Source organism: Brienomyrus brachyistius, unplaced genomic scaffold (genome assembly GCF_023856365.1).
Source record: "Brienomyrus brachyistius isolate T26 unplaced genomic scaffold, BBRACH_0.4 scaffold41, whole genome shotgun sequence".
Lineage (NCBI taxonomy): Eukaryota > Metazoa > Chordata > Actinopteri > Osteoglossiformes > Mormyridae > Brienomyrus > Brienomyrus brachyistius.
In genome coordinates, this window is record NW_026042316.1 from 2,138,076 (window position 1) to 2,154,643 (window position 16,568).

General features: G+C 41.3%; 1 protein-coding gene, 2 long non-coding RNA genes and 1 gene segment (V, D, J or C); all 4 read right to left on the minus strand.

Moving 5' to 3' along the window:
• LOC125722697 (serine/threonine-protein kinase PLK3-like) overlaps positions 1 to 16,568 on the minus strand; it is a 185,800-nt gene that overhangs the window by 20,695 nt on the left and 148,537 nt on the right. The gene's annotated exons all lie outside the window — the stretch shown is intronic.
• On the minus strand, positions 794 to 7,255 carry LOC125722711 (Ig kappa chain V region K29-213-like). The segment is given in 2 exon segments: positions 794 to 1,364; positions 6,230 to 7,255. Coding segments are annotated over 2 exon segments (390 nt in total).
• On the minus strand, positions 3,957 to 6,050 carry LOC125722743 (uncharacterized). The gene is made up of 2 exons (XR_007386565.1): positions 4,803 to 6,050; positions 3,957 to 4,323 (listed from the first exon to the last, which is right to left on the minus strand). It is a non-coding gene; the product is annotated as an uncharacterized LOC125722743 (long non-coding RNA).
• On the minus strand, positions 7,297 to 11,093 carry LOC125722727 (uncharacterized). Of its 2 annotated transcripts, XR_007386542.1 has the most exons (5): positions 10,835 to 11,093; positions 9,972 to 10,037; positions 9,441 to 9,482; positions 9,002 to 9,129; positions 7,297 to 8,813 (listed from the first exon to the last, which is right to left on the minus strand). It is a non-coding gene; the product is annotated as an uncharacterized LOC125722727 (long non-coding RNA). The 2 variants fall into 2 exon arrangements; XR_007386541.1 differs by having other exon boundaries at positions 9,002 to 9,482.

A 16,568-nucleotide genomic window follows, 5' to 3' on the forward strand; every position in this document is an offset into this window, starting at 1 on the left:
CTGTGTGCCGTTCCCAAACAGCATCTCCCCACGCTGGGTGTTACCATCTATATCCAGCTGTGTGCCGTTCCCAAACAGCATCTCCCCACGCTGGGTGTTACCATCTATATCCAGCTGTGTGCCGTTCCCAAACAGCATCTCCCCACGCTGGGTGTTACCATCTATATCCAGCTGTGTGCCGTTCCCAAACAGCATCTCCCCACGCTGGGTGTTGCCATCTATATCCAGCTGTGTGCCGTTCCCAAACAGCATCTCCCCACGCTGGGTGTTACCATCTATATCCAGCTGTGTGCCGTTCCCAAACAGCATCTCCCCACGCTGGGTGTTACCATCTATATCCAGCTGTGTGCCGTTCCCAAACAGCATCTCTCCTCACTGGGTGTTACCATCTATATCCAGCTGTGTGCCGTTCCCAAACAACATCTCCCCACGCTGGGTGTTATCATCTATATCCAGCTGTGTGCCGTTCCCAAACAACATCTCCCCACGCTGGGTGTTATCATCTATATCCAGCTGTGTGCCGTTCCCAAACAGCATCTCCCCACAATAGGTGTTACCATCTATATCCAGCTGTGTGCCGTTCCCAAACAGCATCTCCCCACGCTGGGTGTTACCATCTATATCCAGCTGTGTGCCGTTCCCAAACAGCATCTCCCCACGCTGGGTGTTACCATCTATATCCAGCTGTGTGCCGTTCCCAAACAGCATCTCCCCACGCTGGGTGTTACACTCTATATCCAGCTGTGTGCCGTTCCCAAACAGCATCTCCCCACACTGGGTGTTACCATCTATATCCAGCTATGTGCCGTTCTCAAACAGCATCTCCCCTCACTGGGTGTTACCATCTATATCCAGCTGTGTTCCGTTCCCAAACAGCATCTCCCCACGCTGGGTGTTACCATCTATATCCAGCTGTGTGCCGTTCCCAAACAGCATCTCCCCTCACTGGGTGTTACCATCTATATCCAGCTGTGTGCCGTTCCCAAACAGCATCTCCCCTCACTGGGTGTTACCATCTATATCCAGCTTGGTCCCATTGCCAAACAGCATCTCCCCACACATGGCCACGGCGCAGTAGTAAGTCCCAGCATCGGAGAGGCTGAGGTTCCCCTTGGGGAGGCTGTAGACGCAGCTCCGTGTAGGAGATCCAGCCTCAGGGCTCTTCTCACACTCATCACTCCTGTTTCCGTGGCTGTAAATGACTCCAGGAAGGGATTCTCCTGATCCATGTCTGAACCAGTAAACACTGTGTTCTCCTGCACAGCTCCCAGTCTCTATCGTACACTGCAGGCTCACAGAGTCTGTGTCAGACACAGTGTCAGACACAGGCTGCTGTACCACAGTCTTGCTGTTGGAGTCTTTACCTGAAAAGCAAAATGTTCATGATGACAGCGCTTTGAGAGTCACAATGGAAAACACAGATCCTGAAAAATATTTCTTGCCGATTTTAGAAATATTTTGGAATGGATGTCATGTTGTTCTATCCATCCATAAAATAAGTAACTTCTTGGAGAATAGTTGACATTCTTGTCTCTTTTTGTTGTATAACTATTTATTAGTATATATTCAGTAACACTTTACATTAACTGCACCTACATTATACATTTACAATGCATTCATATAACATTCATAATCACCATGTAATTTGTATACCTTAATATCCTAACATACCTTAACAGCTTTAATATACATTGATAACATTATATGATAACAAAGATTATATTATAACTGTAACACTGGCCCAAGAAGTGGAACGGAGATCCAGAATTGCATGCAGCCAGAAGTTTTATTGGCAGCACTAGTACGTAGCAATGAAAGGGGCTAAGCGAGGAGAATGGTCGAGGGGCAGAAGCATGTGTCCGAAGCCGAAAGAGGAACAAACACGGGACATGACAACACAGGGAAAGAGTACCAGGAGAAGCCGGTCTCAGCGGGGCAGGAGGTTCAGGTTCGGGAACGGGTCTGGGAAGAGGAAGAGGAACAGACAAGGTAAGTACACTGGGCGGACGGAACAGGTAGGAAGCAACGGGTAGACGATAGACAATAGATTGCTCGGTATGGCTCAATAGCATGGCTCAATACTTCGCAATGTCCCGATGGAGCTCAGTGCTTAAATCCATTCCGTCATTAAGCGTTCTACGGAGCACCTGGCTGGTCCCGCCCATGTGAGCGTGATCGAGACGGGCTAGTCGGTGGGTTCCGCCTGCATGGGCATGACAATAACAAACATTATATGATAAGAACAAACATTATAATTGTATAATCATATGTTTGATGTTAGTGCATGAAGGTAGATGAATTTAATTAATTTCAATGTAAAGAAATGAAGTGTGTAAAGTGTATTTTATATTTTCATGATTTTCGTGACTATCAATATCCCTCTGGCTTATGTTGACCATTTTGTTTGTCTATTTTTTAAACATTAAATAGGAAGTGTGCATCGCAAAAGGAATTACTTGGTTTCATGCGGTTTCTACTATTTATTTTCTTGTGTGTTGAAAAGTAAGTTTTTCCCTTCTACCATAGCACTACAGCAAAAAGCAAGACATCATGGCAAATGCAATTATGCTTTATTCAAATAAACATGATTACATTTATTATTATATTACATTTGATTAGCATAATATCTTCAAAGGTTTCATGATTTAATCTGCAATCTTCTGGCCTGAAATCTTTTCCTGCTACACTGAAGACTCTCTCAGCGTGTGCAGAGAAAGCTGCAGCCAAAGGGTTGGCATCCTCTGATAAACATGGTTGGCTCAGTTATCGGTGACATTATGTGAAGCTTTCATGGCAGGAATAGGGACTAGTTTGACTTTTGATGCAGGAAAAGTGTTTGGGACGTTTCCTAGGTTAGAAACTGCAGTCACTGCAGCCAACACTGACTTCTAAGGAGAGACACTCAGCTCTTACTATGAGCAGATCCACCATGGTGCACAAAATGACAGTATAATTATTGTTTTAGGTGACACTTCAAATGTTGCATTATTTCATTCTGAATAAAATTATAATAGTGATACACAACGATGTTAATGTGCTTATGTGTAATTCATATTTAAATATTTGGCTGTATAGCTAAAAGCTATATTGTAGCTATATGTACTGTATGTATATGAATTTATTTGAATTCAAATACGTATTCATTCTGCTTCCTTAAATTCAAAAATGAATTGTAATTCTGCATCCTGTTTTCAACAGCGATTCAACTTTATTTCAGATGAACAAAATTAATTGAAATTTAAGGTCCATTCTCAAACCAGTTCTGAATGGTGCATATCCGACTCTTATATTATAGCATGTCTTTCTGAGACAATATACACTGACTGTTGAGTTAAAAAATTTTAAGAATATATTTTCTTTGTCGCCTAAGACTTTTACGCAGTAATATATATATCAACTCAAAACTGAAATGTAAACATTTTCCTTTAATTTATTTGAAAGAGGCTGCAATGTGTAACATTTTTCCAAATCTGAAGATTCCATATGGCTGAAGATTTCTGACAGCAAGCAAAATGTAACAAACTGTGAAATAATGTGATGCAGCACATGTTCATGTATAAATGTAACAAACTGTATAATGATGTGATGCAGTGCATGTTCATGTATAAATATAACATCAGGAGGGGTCCAACACATAACTGTATACACATAACTAAATCCACTTCACACAAGTAAGATGATACGTAATGCCTCCTATTAATTTGTATTCTTGTATACTTATTTTTACATATTTCAGCTATTTATGCGTGTAATAATAATAAAAAGTTTATAATTCTAATTGGAAAGCTTTTATAAATGTTTTTGTTTAATGCTGTATATAGAAAAACATTCAAGGACCAATACTCGCAATCTACATCAACTATGTTGGTTAATTTTATATTGACACAGAGCTCAACTGTCAAAAATGTTTGTCAAAGGACAATATTATTGACACTTTCATAAAGCAAATATGAAAATAGTTGGAATCTCATTTATCTGTGATTATGACAAAGGTTCCATTTCCAAATGCGATTTCATTATAGAACAGAGCAGCGCAATAATACACTGCAGAATCTGACGGCTCCACGTTAGAAATAGTGAGGTTAAAACTCCCCTCTGCATTCAGTAAGGAGTAACGTTTTATGTTTTTATATTCCTTGTAAAATTCACCAGGTACGTAGAGAAGTGCTTTCGCCATGAGCTGGGGCTTCTGACCAGCAGCTTGCTAAAACCAAACTGCAAAAGAAATATCTTCTGGACGGAAGCATGTCAGGGTCACACTGTCTCCATGCTGGACCCTCATCAGGTATCTGGGCTGAACAACATCCACAGCCAGTGAAGTGTCTGGAAAAAGAGAGAAACACAAATGAATAAACAAACAAACAAACAAACAAGCAAATAAATAAATATCATAATAATAATCAGAATACCCATTACATATGATGAAGATTAAATGGCCAAATACTTATTACACTAATCACATCGTACAGGATATATAAAAATCCCCACAAAATATGATTTAATAGTATAGAACCCTACTAATGAAAATGAGAAGACCAAAGAGTCTGAACATCTTTGCGGTTCCACTGTTTAGAATAAACTGCTCTGCTGCTAAGTGAGAGATCATGGTCATGGTCGGGATGAAAGGGCAGGAAACAGAGAGGAAACAGAGAGACACACATCAGGCTGATCTGATTGGCTGTTCACATGGGAACTTACGTAATAGTGAAAAAGCATCCTAATGTGCACTTATGTATTTGTACATAAGAAAAAACAGAAAGAATAAAACATAAGAAAAAAAGGAATCTTTTCTAATGTCTTACCTGCCTCTGCAGGCATCTGCTGTAATGTCCTCACATGCTGCATCCATGTCAGCCAGCAGGGTCATCTGAGCATGTGGCTGGCGATCGTAAGCCTTCTAACTCCATGCTGAGCAGAGCCCCTCGATCGGGTTAAGGAATGGGGAGTAGGGGTCCATGATGTTCTTTCATTGTCAGAAATTGCACCACTGTACTGTGCCCAGTCAATACATGCTTGGCAAATTAAGGTTCATGAGAAAAAATCTTGAGGAAATGCAGAGTTCTGGAGGAGATTCTCATACTATAGATGATGGCATGTGTTTATGCGCCATACTGAAGAAACTGTACAAATTGCTAGACATAAAACACAGGACTGGCAACTTTCAGCAGAAAATAGATGGTACATTTTAACACCTTGATAAAAAACTTAAAATCCATAGTATGTGGGACAACCTTACAGAACCTTTAGTAGTCATTGTTCAGAACATTAACACGGATTAAAAACAATTACTATGAAAGTGCATTATTCAGTTAAGTTGTCCTTTTGTGAAGAGAAAAACTGTCTTTGAAAAAGAGAAACAATAGAACTAAGCTGCTGCGTTGGCGCCCCCTCGTGGTGAATTGAGGATAGTTCTGTCTGAACCAGCTCAGCAGGAGATTTGGTGTCAGCTGTCGTGACAAACTTCCTGCTTAGTGAAGGAATCTAGCGGTTTGAAGGGCAGACATAAATAAATAGACGGTATGTACTTTTGATATATTGAGAGTCAGCCGAGACACATTTGGGGATGGCAAGAGGTTCAATATTTATTAACTTATCAGCTCCGGGAACAACGCATAAACACTCAACTTCCCTCTCTTGCCTTCTTCTACTTCCCTCCAACTATATGCTACTACTGCCATCTAATGGTTGAATCCAAGCTACTACAGTACTGCACAACATGCAACCCCAGAGGATGGTAGAGACACAGAAGGCAACGTACTGTACGGGGTTTATTGTTGGGAACACGCAAACAGAACTGGAATCAGCAAGTACAATCGAGTCCAAAAGCCAGTTCTACAGGTGGCATGCGAGACGAAGGACAAGTACAAGGAAGAGGTCCGGGAGGATCAGGATGGGATGGGATGGAATGGCAGCAAAGCAGGCGGATGGACCGGATCGGGGTAGACAGGAGGAAGACCGCCCTGTACTTCTTATGAAAACCCTCAACAGTACCTTGCATATAATGCAGCGCCAAGCAGAACTAAACAGGGAGTTGACGTAACTCAGGTGTGGCTGCTGCCGCTGCATTCTGCCGAGGGGGGCGTGACAATACAATGAATAATGAACATCTTTAAATCGGTAAAATACGATTTACGGATATATCATTATTCGTACGCCATAATTATTTAGAAATCTGACCGACATTATCTGACCAATAATTGTACATTTTGCTCGATTAACCCTCTCTTACCTGATAATTTCAAGTGCGCTCTCATCTCCACTGCTGTCAGTGTATAATTCTCCTCAAGTCCCTCGGCCACATCACGCGAGCTGGAGGCATGTTTGGCGAGTCAGATTATCATGAGAAGGAAGAGATACATTGTGTTGTTCATATGTCATTGAAGAGACCTTGTTTCATGAACAATGAACTTTTATTTAACCACCAACATCTTCCATGCAAACCCACAACCTGCTCTGTGCCGTCGGTCTCCCTACCCCTTGTCTTTACCTCCTCCCAACCCTCCAGGTCTCTCTGCTGGTCACCAAAAGTACTGCACTACATATCAACACATCCCCCTTTCTTTAAAGCAGAGAACAAACATGCCTTAACATACCAAAATATTATATTGGCATTGTCAACGTCAGTATTCCCATTTTCATCATATCATTACTGTTTTTTTTTTTACATTTCACAATGCTTTCAAATAACACAAAACTCTTTAAAAAAAATAAACGCCCTAATTTTCACACCCTGCCAGCTAACAGCTCGTTCTAAGGCAATAACCGACACCATTGCCACCTTTATTTGTAAAAATATCCAGCCTTACGGTGTAATAGATAACTGCTCCACATCTTGGAGCTGAGGTATCACATACCACATAGGAAGTTTTTCACCAGAAAATGAATCCCTGTTCTGTATGACAAAGTGAGACCGATAGCTGAGTGCCTAAAGAGCCGCAGTAACATATGATGTGATAGTCACTGCACACTACATAAAAGTCTTTATTCCTGAGCATGTGTTACTGCATTACCGAAACTGAATGTTTGGTGTACATAACGGAGATGGGTTTTTTTTCTTCAATGAAGTTGCTTGTAATGAAAGTTTTTATCCGTGTTTTGTTGCAATGTCTTAGCAAGTTCACCTCTTTTTCCGTCCATGGAATTTTCAATGTGGTGATGTAATCCATCTAGCAAGTTCAAATTGCCCAGCTGTCTTGGCCGCTTTTGGGACAGGTGTGCACCATAAAGTTGTTGTTGAAAGTGATTACAGTTGATTTTTTTCTGCAGAGAGGAGATGCTTGAACAGGGTCAGTCAGAAATGCCCTTTATTGACATGTTCTTTAGGGTGCTTGTGGCAAGTGCTACAAGATGACCGACCTTGAAAGTGGTGACACCTTTGCTGTGATGGTCATACCTCTACATTCCTGGGGACTGGAGGAGGTATGTGGTATGGATTGTGCTTAATGTCATCCCTCTTTGCAGTTTATCTGCATTTCCCTGTTACAATACTTGATGAGATGGTGTTTGATATTTCACTCAGGTGTGTCAAGAAGTGGAGATTTTGAAAAAAAACCACGGCACAAGAACGTTGTGGGCTTCTCCCATTCTTTTGAAGACGATCTGTTCATGTATATTTTCATGGAGTTGTGCAGTAGGCAGGTGAGTCCCTGACTTTTGTAGACATCTTACTAAGGCAAAGACTTTGTGATGGATCAGGCTGCCCCTGTTTCTCCCTGCCCAGACACTTGGTGACATCCTGAAAGCTCGCGGGACTCTGACCCCGAAGTCCGCTATTACATTCAACAGCTGATATCGGGGATAAAACACATCTACCGGCAATGTTATGTCCATAGGGACATCTAGTTCGGTATGTGTACATGCACTCACGCTTTACTCAATTCTCTGTTTAATAATGCTGGCATTTCACATGGCATTGCGAGTGTAGCTCGTCTGGATTTCTGTGTAGTGTTAATTTATCAATTTGGTAAAGTCTGCAGTTTGACAAAGTATTTGAGTCTATCCTTAATGCAAATTCGTTTGTCTTTCAGAAAATTTATTTGTGAATGACAAAATGGAACTGAAAATTGGAGATTTTGGACTGGCGGTCAAGCTGGAGCCGAGGGAGAAGTAGGTGTTTTTTGCAGAATTCCTGGCTAAGCTTTCAAATTTGTTTATACAGCAAACTAAAGCACATGTGCGCTTAACGTTTTCCATTTGTGTGTGTTGTAGAAAAGTGTGTGGTACTCCAGTCTACATGGCTCCAGAAGTGTGGAAACGGGAGCGCCATGGAACAGAAGCAGAAGTCTGGGCACTGGGCTGTGTCATGTACGTATACCCTATCAACCCTCCTCCCGGCCAAAGATCAGCATGGCTAATAAAATCTGTCTAACATTTTAAGAAGACATGCGTCTAACATACATAAATATGTTTTTTTTTCTACTTGAAATAGAAAAGAAAAATGAATACTGGCACACAGTTGAGAGGAATTGCTCTTTTGGAAGCACAGCATTTTTATGTCAAATGTGAAAGACCTCAAACACCTTTGCTGCCTTTCTTACTACAGGTACCAGCTTCTGGTTGGGGAAATCCCATTCGATCACGACGATCGCTGTGAAATGATAAAGAACATCAAAGAAGCTAAATTTATTCTACCCCAGAACCTCGGTATTGAAGCTGGGAAACTGATGGGCAAAATATTTCAAATCGACCCACAGGATCGCCCGTCATCGCAGAATATCCGTGGCCACAAGTTCTTCACAAAGGTTGGTCCACTTGCAAACTGGTGGGATGTGGATGATTAGCTGGTCTGCTGAGGTCACTGGTATTTACCCTTCCTATAAAATTACAGTAACAAAAGATGGATGGATGGATGGATGTATGGGATTGGTTTGCTTAACTGATGCATGTTAAACCAACACTCTAGGGCTTCACTCCAAAGACACTGCCAGCTAGTAGCTGTGATAAAGCGCCGCAGCTTAAAGCAGTAAATCGATTTGTGAAGATTTTCAACTGGTTCATGTACCTGCTACAAAAGAAGCGATCCAGAGGTAAATTCCATCAGCATAAATCACACTAGTAGATCATCTCTCAGTTCCTCAGGCTCAGACGCTTGACCTGGCAAATCCATGCTTTCTCGCAGTTGAGCCTTTACTGGAGGATGCAAAGCAGAGCAGTCTTGAGATCCCCCAGCCTGTGGAGTCACGCCAAATTGACCTGGTCGAGTTGGTCAAAGTGGTTGAGGTAAAGATGTGCTATTCACAATAGTGAATCCTTGTCCTGTCCCATCTCTGTTACCATTCTGTAGCTTAAGCTTGTCTTGGTGTTTTGCATGGATAAAGCTGGGGTATACTGAATTAGTGTCGTCCTCCTTGGACCTTGTGAATGCCATGGTAACTGAAAACTCAATTTTTCTACACAGAGAGCTGTAGAGGAAGTACTGAGTAAGTGCAGTGACGCCCTACCATTGAGTGCCTCCCCCAACTTCCTGTTCACGCCAGTTCCAGCTTTATGGATAGGGATGAAAAATGGAAAGACATACACAGAAAATAAAATGCACAACCAAACATAAAATACACATTAACTGAATCTGTGAGCTTAAGTTTTATACCCTTAGTTTCTCTGATTAAAACTAGATTTAAATTCCTCTTTAACCAATTTACCCTATTTTAGGTTTAGTTACTGTATGTTTAGACTTTCATAGCTAAATTTAGAATCAATAACCAATTACGTCAAGATTAAATTGTAATTGGCCGTAGATTACACTTAGGGATGTTTTTAGATTTAGGTTCACCAGTTCCAATATGTTTTTTGATTACCCTTCTTAGTCCAACTCCACTCAGGTGAAGAAAGGGTAAGTATATAACAACTTAAATGAAATACAAATTAGTTACGTAAACTGCATAAAACAATTTAACAGTCCTACCACAAATCCGGTAGTTAAATGAATATGAGTTGTCAACACAAGAATCGGTTTAGTTCCTTGGGTGACTCACCATCAACATCCAACGATATTCGAATGCAGCTCCAGGAAGTTTAGGTTCCCGCTAAAAGGACCTGACCTGCGTAAGCAAACAGGTATTATAATACACTACAATATTTACTATATCAGTCACTCTGTCTAATCATTACAGTTATAATTAATCAAATATATGACACTATATCAAAGAAAATACTTTTACACATAATGTCCTTTTTTTTGGAGGGGGTGGATCAGGGGGGGGAGTGATTTTTTTTTTTATTTGATTGATTGTTTGAACTTTCAAATATGTAAGAAAATACATATTTGAAAATACATACCGAAGAGAGCAGACCTACTTAGTACGCCTCCTCAGTTCTTCCAGTTTGTTGCATTTCAAATATATTAAATGTAAGAAAGTACAAGAATGTAAATTCCTTGATCCATGTGCATCTCATAAATGCCTTCCTAACCATGGATTTGGATACTTTATGCTGATGTTTCATTCGTGAATATAAAAATGATACTATTTGAAACCAATATTCTGTTTGTCATTTCCATTCTAAATGAACAACCAAGATTTTAAAATATATATCTAGAAAGAACGTGTATTAAAACATGTTGAAACACGAGGAATTTACAAAATGCAAATCTACAAACAAGTACGAGAACCAATTTTTTTTTTAAGTGGGCTAATCAACAAATAACCTTTCTTTAACAGGTACTCCGGAGAGATAAGTATTAGTTACCTTTCTTTTACAGCATAAAGAATTGTACATTCACTTCAATACCGAAATGTATTGAATTATATAATGAACTCAAAATACACATATTTCTAAACCAAATTACTAAATTGTGCCTCTTTACTGCACACACGTTTAGCGAATAAGGAAAATGTACCTCTGGTCAAAATGTGCTCACGCGGCTGCTCCGTGCCTCATGGGTGACTAGTAGCAGGAAAAAACGTTCAGCCATCACAACCAATGTTGTCTCGCTCTCTGAATATTTCTTTAATATTTCGGTGTATCTCCAAAAGAAAAAACCTTTTGCTCTTTGTAATACAGCTTGTTCACCGTCTAAGAAAACTACGTGACTACATTTTTTCAGGCAACCTGGAAAAACCGGAATATTCCTGTTCTTCACTTATGAGAGGGCGTGGCTTCACTCAAGCCAATTGAGTTTAACCTCTTAAATCCCAGATGGTTTTAACTACACTATTTTTCTGCATAAAACGCATGTTACATATTCAACTGTGTCTTTCTCATCTCTTTAGTGTTGTGTCTGTCTTTATTTGAAAAATGTGCATCGTTAATGTGTTTGGCACTCTCCTAAACGTCAATAACCAGAGACAGACAAATGGGAGGAAGTAAAAGACAAACAAAAAAAGTATCAAAATGACAGTGTTGCATTTTTTTAACACAGAAAGAGTCATTTCAGCTTTACTGCCACCTATGAGTTAATGGCTGCCAATGTTTATGTTAAAAGTGTCTGCAAATAAGTTTAACACGGTATCTTACTGAAAACGCGCCGCCTTCTGCCTGCTGTCATTCCGCTAAGATATAGGCGACTCTGGTAAGTAACAGGTAAAGTTGTCGTTTAAAGTAATGCAAATGTGCATTGCCGGTTTTACTATATCACGTTACGTCATTTATAGTTGTAGTACAGTGCATTCTGAATCCATCCTAACTAGCCATCTAGCTCATGTGAACATGAAGCAGTACCGCCTTCCAGCTTGGTTTTGCAGAGGGGTTGGTTGCAAATGCAAACAATCCCTTAATGTCCGTGTGTTGTGTTCAGATGTGAAAATAAAAGATAACTGTCAAATTCACTGTTTATGTCCTATTATACAAGATAGCACTGTAAAATAATTTGCTATGCATATGGATGCCCTGCATTGGTGCTGGGATCCAGCGGGCCCCAACGGAAATCTCGCGGGAGCGGGCGGCTAAAAATAGACAGCGGATCCCAAGATTATTGGCAGGATGGAGAATGTAACTGATGTCATTTATTTTGTGTTATATATTCGTGTTTGTTCTGAGCCATTGTATTAAGTTGTGATGTTCAGCTAGTTTGAATGTATTTCTTTGAAATTGGGTTCAGGGTTATCTTTTGTTTTTAAGCTGATCTTGTTTGTTTATAATGATATTTAAACATTTGTTCTATCAATTTGCTTATTGTTGTTTTTAATAACTGCAGATATTTGCACATTTGATTAGTTTTTGGGCTCAGTTTACATTTTTTCGTGATTTTTTGTTGAATTTGTTTTATTTATTCAGTTCTTGTTCTGCTGGAATAAAAATTGAATGCATATAAACTTATTTAATCATACAGTATATCTGTTAATGGATCTGCGGGTGCGGGCGGGATTGGACAGAAATATTGCGGGGGCGGGTGGGAGTGACAGAGACAGCCCATGAGAGCGGGTTAAAAAAAAACAGTCCTGCGCACGGCTCTAACACTAGTGTTTGTTTTTAGTTCTTGATGCCCCCAGTCGGTAGCCCATGTATGTAAATATGTGGGTAGGATAACGGTTAAACCCCCCGATTCCCATGCAGCATTTGATCACAATTGATTGCATTCATGCTGGGAGGAGTCATCCTGTCTTAGCAGAGTCTCTGCTGAAGCTGTGTGTCAGCTTATTCTCCAGGTCTGACTAGTTTTTGTGTCGCTCCCCACACTTCTGTCACAGTAGATAGTCCTGCCTGCCATGCGGCTTAATTAATGAAGCGGCTCTTTCCTTGCATCTAATAAATGCAGCAGCTATTTACTTGCATCTCTCACAGAAGCAGATGCTCCCTTACATTTGATCTACTACAGTTTTTTATAAGGTGTTTCCTTTGCTTTTGTCAGCCCTAATTCCCAAGTTTCTTTTGCAGTTTTTCCTGATATCTCTGCCACAGCTTCAGCTTCATTTTTTGCAGCCTCTCCTACACTGTCTGCTCTGGCTGCATCTTTGGCTCCTTCAACCTCCCTCCTATAGCTCCTGCTGCAGCCAAAGCCCCCACAGCTACACCCACTATTCCTACTACTGCTCCTACACCTAATGCCCCAACTGCCTCAGCTTCTGCAGCTGCTGCCCCAAATGCCCCAGCTCACTCTTTCGTTCTCGTCTCTTGATCTCAGACTCCTCTGCTTTCTCTCCCCTCTCCTCCATCTCTTCTTTTGTCTTTTTTCACCTCCATCGCTATAGCGTCTGCTATTACCTGGAGTGATTTATTTGTGTAATGACAGGGAATCCTTATTCCCTGGCCTGCTATGTAGTTCAATGGGTTGTTTGAGCAGCTTAAAAGTTGACACCCTTCCAGTCATGGAAGAAGGCTGGACTTTGTTCTGTCTCACCACTTTGTTTTAGGGTTTTATTTTATCATTGGCTTTTGGTGTATCCTGCTTGTGTCTTGTTTTTTCTGTGATAGCATAACATGGCACAGGCAAGGAAAAGAGTATAAAGTCTATATTCCTAGTATTTCGGTTTTGATTTTTTGTCAAGTGAAAGTCTTTATGACCATATATATGTGTGAGTAATTTGGTGATTATTGGTGGCTGTTTTGGTAATATGATGAAGACTGATGAAGTACCAGTACAGACTCTGTTTTGGAAAGGGGGGGGGGGGGGGGGGTTAATTGACGGAGGCTGCTACATTCACTCACCTGGAGATAATGAGACTGAGGATTTAATGGGAATTCTGTCTTTTATCACGTGTGTATCTTCCTGGTCAGGATTGCGATGTTGATTGCTGTGTAGACTTTCTTATTGGTGCCGTGCTGTGATGAGCTGGAATGATTTATTGCTTTGAGAGCGTAACCTACCTTATTTCACGTGTGCTGTGCTGTTTTATCAGATGCCCTTAGTGTATGCGTGGGAATTGTGTGCTGCGAGGCATCCAACGTGAGCCCATTGATTAATGAAATAATTGAATAATAAAGTATTCTTATCGCCTCAGTTTCCCTGATTCTGAGTGGAGTATTCTGACCTACTGGACAAGACCGGGGTATAATTAAAGGTGGTGGCAGCTTAACCTGTTGTTTACCGAGGTTTAAATATCGCCCTCTAGTGGCAAGGAAAATCTATTACAGTACATTAAGTCACTTTAAGCCTTTTCCTTATAACATTTACATTTACAGTATTTGGCAGACACCCTTAGCCAGAGCGACTTACATAAGTGCTTCAAGACGCTGCGATGAATTTTTCCGATACTAGCTCAATAAGGACCCAAGCTATGAATACCATCTATCCGAACACTGTTAAGAAAGTGCAACAATTTTTTTTTTTTTGTACACATACACACACTCAAATGTGGGTTATAATGGGCATCAATGGAGGGGAAAACACTTAACGTAGTTTAAAGTCCATATTCCTAGCATTTAATATTTTATTTCTTGTCAAGTGAAAGTATTTATGACCAGATATGTGTGTAAGAATTTTGGTGTCGCTATTTTGATACATTAGACCACATTAACCCTTTTCACATTAAGGAACAGAAAGTGGAAACGCTGCTGCTTTGAAGAAGTCTACTGCCTAGAAAAGTTAAAATAATTGCGTTACATAAAATTCGCAGAAGGCACGTGCATGTGAACAGGAACCTTCATTCCCAATAACATGTGAAACAGCGACCCTGAAGTCACACGTTACGATGGTCACAAAATACGGTGCAACACCTGCAAGGAGCTACCCAGCTCCGCCTGGACCCTTTGGAAATGCCAGACGGCGTTTTGGCCAGAGCGCACCGCGTACGTTCTTTGTTGCTCTCGCAATTTTCATTCTGCTTCATATAAGTATCTGCTGCTCAACGGTTGCCCATCTTCTTGCCCGAAGCGGGGCGACGCTGCTACGCCCCCTGCTGACCGAGACAAGCCAAGAAATATGAGCGCAGGACCAGTGTCACCGACAGAGCGGTATCACCACCATCCTGCGTAAAATGTCAACGTAGATAATGTGAGAATCCTCAGCACTACAGCTAAATATACGTTGGGACCTCATTCAGACCGTGCATGTGATATACACGTATGCTATACTTACACACTCAGTTTTCTGGCACAGAAAGGGAGGCAGGACGCCAGGAAACAGGAAAATGCAGGGTTTAATTAAAGCGAAAAGGAATGAACAAGCAGCAAACACAGATTGACAATATAATGACTAGTCTGGGGAAACAAACTGAAACGGGAACTAAATACATTGAACTAATGACAGGAATGAACATGTGGAATCCACACGCTGATGAGGGGGCGTGGCCACATGGGAGGATCCGATGAGTGGGGAATGATACTTTCCCTCACAAAACGAATATGAAATTCTCTATTCTACTTTAAACAGGTGTCAGCTGAGGCCCAGCACTGTTTCAAAGTAAGAGATTTTTGTTGATCGTTTAATGATTAACAGTACTATAGTGCTTTTGAATAACAGTGATTGTTATGGCATCTGCTGCCAGGAAGGGTCTCAAGGCACTGGGTCCAGTGTATAACCACCCCTTTTCTTCCAAATATAACCTTTTTCTGTTGCTGTGCTGTATTTGGTGCCAGTTAATCTTTGTCAAGAAGATACACACACTGGCCACACAGTTGCAGCACATTTGTCTGCTGTACCCTCATGACCCTGGGGGCGGCATGGTGGTGCAGTGGTTAGCACTGTTGCCTCACACCTCTGGGACCCAGGTTCGAGTCTCCGCCTGGGTTACATGTGTGTGGAGTTTGCATGTTCTCCCCATGTTGTCGTGGGGTTTCCTCCAGGTACTCCGGTTTCCCCCCACAGTCCAAAAACATGCTGAGGCTAATTGGAGTTACTAAATTGCCCGTAGGTGTGTATGTGTGAGTGAATGGTGTGTGAGTGTGCCCTGCGATGGGCTGGGCCCCCATCCTGGGTTGTTCCCTGCCTCGTGCCCATTGATTCCGGGATAGGCTCTGGACCCCCTGCGACCCAGTAAGAAAAGCAGTTTGGAAAATGGATGGATGGATGTACAAATGAATTTAATTATTTTGGAAAATGAACAACAGAGAATAAAAAGGTATTATCTGCATTTTACTGTGGTGGCTAGTGAACATGCGCTCATAGTCATGTGATCAAATCTGGCCAAACCTGGCAGCTTCCCATGATTGTCAATCAGATCTGAATCTGCTGCTCTGGATGATAACAGGCCAGAGGATCTTTAGCCAGAGTCATTTTGCATTTATGGTTGATCTATGCAGGGACCAAGTGAGTTCAATGCAATGCAAAAACATGAACATTACATTTTAAGAGCCATATAGACATTCAAAATGATGATCTTTAAGGCTGCAAGCCATTATCACTGAAACATCACTGCGCTTTTCAGTGAGTTGTGGCTCCTTTGCTCAGTGCCGAGATGGAGGGGGGCACTCAGGAGCACCTTGATGGGAGAACTTCAGGACTGGGGCTCCACAGGCTGACCCCAAAGGGCCCTGCTGTCCCTCGGAGCCGGGAAATGCTGAACGTGGCTCCTGCTCTCAGTCCATGAGCTGGGCACACACAGCATATGTCGCGTGAAACATACATGTACATAAACACACATGTGGTGTTAAACACTTATGTGCATAAACATACACGTCATGTTAAACATACATATAAGCTCCTAAATATTCTGATATTCTGACAGCTGATATTTGGAGAGGCAATCTCACCTCCT